Source organism: Odocoileus virginianus, chromosome 8 (genome assembly GCF_023699985.2).
Source record: "Odocoileus virginianus isolate 20LAN1187 ecotype Illinois chromosome 8, Ovbor_1.2, whole genome shotgun sequence".
Taxonomy (NCBI): Eukaryota; Metazoa; Chordata; class Mammalia; order Artiodactyla; family Cervidae; genus Odocoileus; species Odocoileus virginianus.
Genome location: NC_069681.1, coordinates 59,666,083 through 59,672,512, shown reverse-complemented (window position 1 = coordinate 59,672,512; position 6,430 = coordinate 59,666,083). Strand labels below are relative to the sequence as shown.

The 6,430-nt window shown below is 40.0% G+C and overlaps 1 protein-coding gene across 2 annotated transcripts in view; it reads left to right on the top strand.

The window, feature by feature from the left end:
- Window positions 1–11: 11 nt before the first annotated feature.
- Window positions 12–6,430, top strand: part of PIBF1 (progesterone immunomodulatory binding factor 1) — a 230,739-nt gene continuing 224,320 nt past the window's right edge. The window contains exons 1-2 of one of the 2 annotated variants that reach the window (XM_020902643.2): window positions 12–315; window positions 1,408–1,707. In XM_020902643.2, coding sequence (XP_020758302.2) covers window positions 1,456–1,707 — 252 coding nt within the window. In that variant the 5' untranslated portion in view covers window positions 12–315; window positions 1,408–1,455. Of the gene's footprint in view, window positions 437–1,407; window positions 1,708–6,430 lie in introns of both variants that reach the window. The other variant, XM_020902642.2, reaches the window with a different exon arrangement.

Sequence of the window (6,430 nt, the reverse complement as noted above, 5' to 3'; positions counted from 1 at the left end):
ATGGGCGGAGCCCAGAACCATTTCCGTCCATGAAATGGGCGAGGCCACCTCTGGACTCCAGCTCCCAGCATTCATTGCTTCCCGCGCCCGGGTGGACCGGGGAGCGCTGAGTTCCGGCAGCGTGGGCATCAGCCAGGAAGCTGTCTCCTCTGTCCTCCCGGCGCGGAAATGGTTGTCTTGGTTACCGGTGCTAACCGTCTCCCACCTGTGATTCCTTGTTGAGGGGCTGCAACCTGAGCTGCCCTCTGGAGACACTTCTAGCTCCTCTAAGAGGCGACTGCTCGAGTCTTCAACGTGATAACTGAAGCTTTCCAGGTAGCTCGAGGCTTCTCCGTTTTCGCATTGGTGTAGGAATCCTCTGATGCTGCCAGATTCGGGTTTTATCCTTCACGCAACACGTGTGGGCAGTGCCAGTCCCTCACCCTTTGTAATCCAGGTGATGTTACCAGTCTTTGATTCGCCTTTGCTTACCTACCCCTGTCCCTTTAAAAATGAGGGAAGCCGATCCATCCAGAGTTCTCAGGTTTCCCCTACACACATTTTTCCTAATCCATCAGTTAAAAAACAGAAAACCAGTATCTTCAATACTATAAGTAATTTATTATATTGTGCACAATTAAAGGAAGGTAGTTGCTAAAATTTGTATGAAAGGGTAGAGTTTTAGACCGAGGAATTTTTGTTGCCATCTTGTTTAATTTTCCTATCTGCAAGTCTATAAAAATGTGTTTTATCTCAGCTTCCGGTTTTCGAAAAACTTCAGTGATGCAGCATTACCTGTAGAATAAATGTAGAACATATTGAAATATTCAAGGACCTCCACAGTCTTGATTATGCATAAAGGACTACCCTTCTGTGTATTTCTGTTTGGGGGAGTAGGGGAGGAGTCACTACTCACTTTCACATAGGCTTGGCCCAGCCTGAGTACCATTATTTCCCGAGGTTGTTTTACTGTTTCATCACCTTTATACCTTCATACCTGCAGGCTTTTCATTTTTTATTACTCCTCTCCAAATCCTTCAAGATTCTAAATTCTCCCTCTGTATAACCTTTCCCTGACCATCTCAGAAGTAACTTCTTTATCTTACACCATGTGTAACTTTTATGAGTAGCATTCTTGGATACTAGCGATTTAAGGCTTTATTGTTTATTTCTTTCTTTACACCCAAGTAAGAGACCTGCCCCCAGGAACTGAGTTTTTACTTATCAAAAGTGTGGGTTCATAATAGGATTTAATGACTGATTTAATATGTTTGATTTGAGCAATAATTTACCAATCTGTCTTAGATTTGGGGGTCCGCCCATTTGCCTAATAATTTCTTAGGGAATCCTTAGTATCTCTTTGATAAACTTTCTGCTTTCCACAAAGAATGTTTGAATATATTTAAATCAATGTTTTTTAATCTACAGAAAATTGAAATAGAATTGGAAACGAAAAGTGACCCATAATAATTTAAAATGTCTCGAAAAGTTAGCAAGGCATCAAAAAAACTGAACATCTCTAGCTCCCTGGAATCTGAAGATATTAGTTTAGAAACAACAATTCCTACAGATGATATTTCCTCATCGGAAGAGCAGGATGGCAAGATCAAAATCACCAGGCAGCTAATTGAACGGAAAGAACTGCTTCATAATATTCAGTTACTGAAAATAGAGCTATCACAGAAAAATATGATGATCGATAATTTGAAGGTTGATTATCTTACAAAGGTAAGATCATGTGTAAATTTTGTTATCTGTGTGCTTTGTTGTCTTCAAACTGCAGATAAATAAGATTTAAACTTATGAATATTTAATCTGAACTTGATACTTCTAACATTTTGAGAAAATAATTATCAGTGTTTTTTCCCTAGCCAAGTTGTTTTTCTGCTTCACTGAGAATTAGCTTTGATATGACTAGTTGGGTAGGGAGAATCAAGATTATTATTACATTGTTGAATCTGTTTAATCCTTTACTGTGGAGATTTGGTTTCTTTTATATCCTGCTATTTGATAGTTACTGTATCGTAGTACCAAGTATAACAAATTCAGTTACCATAGCTTTAATAAGTTATCTGCCAAATAAGAAGGAATGCCTCAGTCCTTGTTTTTCTGTCTTTTGTGCTTTTTTTTATAGTTAGAGTATTTTATGTAAGACCTGGTAAAGTTGTCACTAGTGAGAAAAAAATTTACAGTGATTTCAGAAAGATAGGAGACTCTTCTTAAGTCTTACTACTCTGTCTTCTGAGAAAGTCTTCTCTTTCCACAGAGAAGAGATATGGAAGATGGTAAACCCTCCATCTTTGCTCTTGACTTCCAGCTCTACCTGTCTCCTCCCCTCCCATTTTGTTTCAGTTATGTCTTATTTTTTCTCTGTTAAGTCAGTCTTGGGTAGTTCTTGCCTATGTATAGGGATCATGCTACTAGAAAAATTTCTTGACCACACCTCTCTAGGAAAATGAAATGTCCTAAACCCCAAGGTCTTGATGGTGTAAAGAGATCATTTAGGTGCATTTTTAAAAAACATTAATAGTTAATGTTTACTGAGTGCCTATTCTATGCCAGACTCTGCTCTGTGAGCTTTTCATGTGTTATCTCATTTGAGCCATACAACTGTTTGAGGTGCTTTTACCTGCTGTACAGGTGCTTTTAGGGCATTTTATCTGATCCATCAAATTAAATGAACCAGTAGAATAAGTTAGATGGATATTTCGTTAAGTACACAGTAAGTATAGTTATTGTTGTGGTTATTGACTAAAGTAACATTCTCATTGTTTTCACTGTGTTTATTTTCTGTGCCTTATACGCGTTCATAGTATACTTGCCTTGTTTGTTGGGTATTTGTCTCTCTTAATAGAGTGTAAGGTTCCTGAGGACAGGAATGGGGGACTTCTTTGTAGTCCCTGTTGTAGCTTCAATGCTTAGAACTGCCTCTGGCACCTCGCATGTGCTTGGCTGTTTCTTATATGAGTAACTGAACCCCATTTGCTCTTGAAAAAATGGAACCACAATTGGTTAATAGTTTACCAGAGCCATTCACATAGAAGTGATGGAGCCAGATGGGATTAACACCAAATAGACTAAAGCCTGCATTCCATCCAAGCCAGTCTCCTAAGACTTCCTTTTAGGTTCTCTGTGGTGTCACTGACCAAGACTAGGTCACTTGATATTTTATCAGTGTATCCAGTGGTTTCCCATTTCTTTTCCTTGAGTCATATTTTTACTCCTCAAATGGATTCCCATGGTGATACTGGCTTGTGTATCTCTACCCTTAAGATCTCCTTCACTGGAACTCATTGAAGAACCCCAAGGTAGGTCTCCATTCTTTTACCCAGTCAGTCAACAAATAGTCTGTTTTTTAAAATACTTACTCATTTGTTTTTTGGTTGTGCTGGGTGTCTCTTGCTGTGTGCGATGAGTGGGGGGCCCACTCTCTAGTTGTGGTGCACGGGCGCCTCATTGCTGTGGTTACTCTTGTAGCAGAGCATGAGCTCGGGTGCTTAGGCTTCAGCAGTTGTGGCCAGGGGGCTGGCTCACTAATTGTGGCACACGAGCTCCGTTGCCCCGTTGCATGTGGGATCTTCATAGACCAGGGATCAGACTGGTGTCCTTTGCTTTACAAAAAGGATTCTTAACCCCTGGACCACCAAGGAAGCCCTAAGTATTCTATTAAATGCCAGCTGTATACCACATTCAAAATTGCATTTTGTTTGGCTACTTTTTAAATCTCTCGTTTTCAACTTGCATGGTGCTCAGTTGTCAGTGGTTTCTCTTTTTAAAGTGTAATGTTTACGTTATTGGAATGGTGGCTTATTCTTGAGACGCTTCCAAGTATAACAAATTAGAGCTACAGTCCTAGATACACACAGTTTGAGTTTGAATCCCAGCCCTTACAGTTACCTTGGACAGATTCCTTAAGTTTTTTGTTCCCTGATTTCCTGTAAAATAATAATCATGTTTTGTACTTCATGGAGTTGTTAGGAAGATTAATCAATGCACATAAACTCTTAGATGGCTATGATGGAGTGTGTGCTCAGTCATGTCTGACCCTTGTACAATGAGTAATAGGGGTAGTTATACTTGCTCAACACTGTATTATTATTATTATTACATTATATCCCATGGTGCTTTATATAATTTTTTATTGTGGTGGTTTTCTGGTTGGGCTGAAAATGTAGAAGGTTAAATTAGTCATATTCCTGAGTTTATGATACATAATCATCATTGATCCTTGCAAGAAAACTTCTTAGTTTGTGTGTTTATTCTTTTATTCCTGTCATTCATTTCCCTTCCTCCTCCTCTTTATGTTTGCCTTTACCTTTTAACACTTATTCTTTAAAAAAATTTTTTCTTGAGGTATATAGTTGATTTATAGTATTATATGTTTCAAGTGTACAACATAGTGTTTCACAATTTTTATTTTTCAAATTATTGATTTATAAATAAAATGAATCAATCAATGCTCAGCCATTAAAAAGAATTCATTCGAATCAGTTCTAATGAGATGGATGAAACTGGAGTCCATTATACAGAGTGAAGTAAGCCAGAAAGATAAAGAACATTACAGCATACTAACACATATATATGGAATTTAGAAAGATGGTAATAATAACCCTATAAGCAAAACAGAAAAAGAGACACAGATGTACAGAACAGACTTTTGGATTCTGTGGGAGAAGGTGAGTGTGGGATGTTTCGAGAGAACAGCACGTATATTATCTAGGGTGAAACAGATCACCAGCCCAGGCTGGATGCATGAGACAAGTGCTCTGGCCTGGTGCACTGGGAAGACCCAGAGGGATCGGGTGGAGAGGGAGGTGGGTGGGGGGATCGGGATGGGGAATACATGTAACTCCATGGCTGATTCATGTCAATGTATGACAAAAACCACTGAAATGTTGTGACGTAATTAGCCTCCAACTAATAAAAATAAATGAAAAAAAATTATTGATGTATAAATAAAATCAATCAATAAACTGATTAATTTAAATTAATAGATAAAGTCAGCTGTGCCAAATCTTGAAACTGCCCACATGGGCTCTCCGGTTGTGGCTAAAGGGCCTGCGCTCTAGTTGCCGTGCGTGGGCCTCTCACTGTGGTGGCTGCTCTTGTTGCAGGGCGTGGGCTCTGGGACGTGCCGGCCTCAGCAGTTTCGAGCATGGGCTCGGCAGTTGTGGCACACAGGCTTAGTTGTCCCACAGCATGTAGGATCTTTCCGGACCAGGGATCGAACCTGTGTACCCTGTATCGGCAGGTGGACTCTTAACCACTGGACCACCAGGGGGGCATCTCATAATTTTTAAAGCTTGTACTCCAATTGGAGTTGTTATAAACATTTATCTTGAAAATTAGTATTTTTTAAATTTTTTTCCTTTACATAAATCTAAATGGCCTGTTTTGTTTTAGATTTTATTTCTTTTATAGCTTTTCCTTTCAACTCAGTGCTGTTTTAAAAATCCTTCCTGTGACTACATGTGCATGTAGTCTTCTGCTTCCAGCAGCCACGCATTTCCGGTGTCTTCCCATCTGTCTACCCGCTCCCCCAGTGCTGGCCCGCAGGCTGCCTCCAAACCCTTGCCACCTCATGTGGTGTGGCCTTCTTTAGACATTTCTCTTCCAGACCGGATTTGAGCAATCCTTTGACATGTATTGGAGAAGGAAATGGCAACCCACTCCAGTATTCTTGCCTGGAAAATGCCATGGGCAGAGGAACCTGGCAGGCTACAGTCCATGGGATTGCAAAGAGTCGGCCATGACTGACTGACTGAACACATTGACACCTATACTCAGGAGTGGAATTTCTGGCTGCAGGGTATATGTCTACTTCATTTAAGTGTATTTCCAAATTCTTCTCCAGGGTAGCTGCCTACTCTGCATTCCTGTGTTTTTTTGTATGCAAGCACTCGACTTGTCCTGCTTGGAGACCCCTTAGGGGTAATATATTTGCTGTCAAATATGGGAAGAGGTGAGACTCCCCATGGACACAGGAGCCTGGCAAGCTATAGTCCATAGGGCTGCAAAGAGTCAGACACGACTGAAGTGACTTAGCATGCATACTTGGGAAGAAGTATTATAAAGGTAGAAGAATTAGTCTTTAATTTGTCAGATCCAGGGCACCTGGATTATAAAACAGACCATTGCGTGTACTGCTAAGGTTAAACACTGCCAGATTAAACTGTTATGTGATGTAGTTTGTAAGATGCATTCTGCCTTCAAAGATGAAAAGTGTGAAGATGTGTGAGTCTGGGATTGATGAAGGAACAGTATTTTTAGCCACTCATTCGTTCTTCAGAGCTTACCGATGCATTGAACATCATGTATATGAAGGTGAAAATGTCACATTCAGCACTGAAAAAAATGAATTTTCCTCCAGGGACTGTAGTGCCATGAAAATGGTTGGAAATCACAGGGAGGGTAGGTTTCTGCTGAATTTAACTTGTTGCTATTAACATTT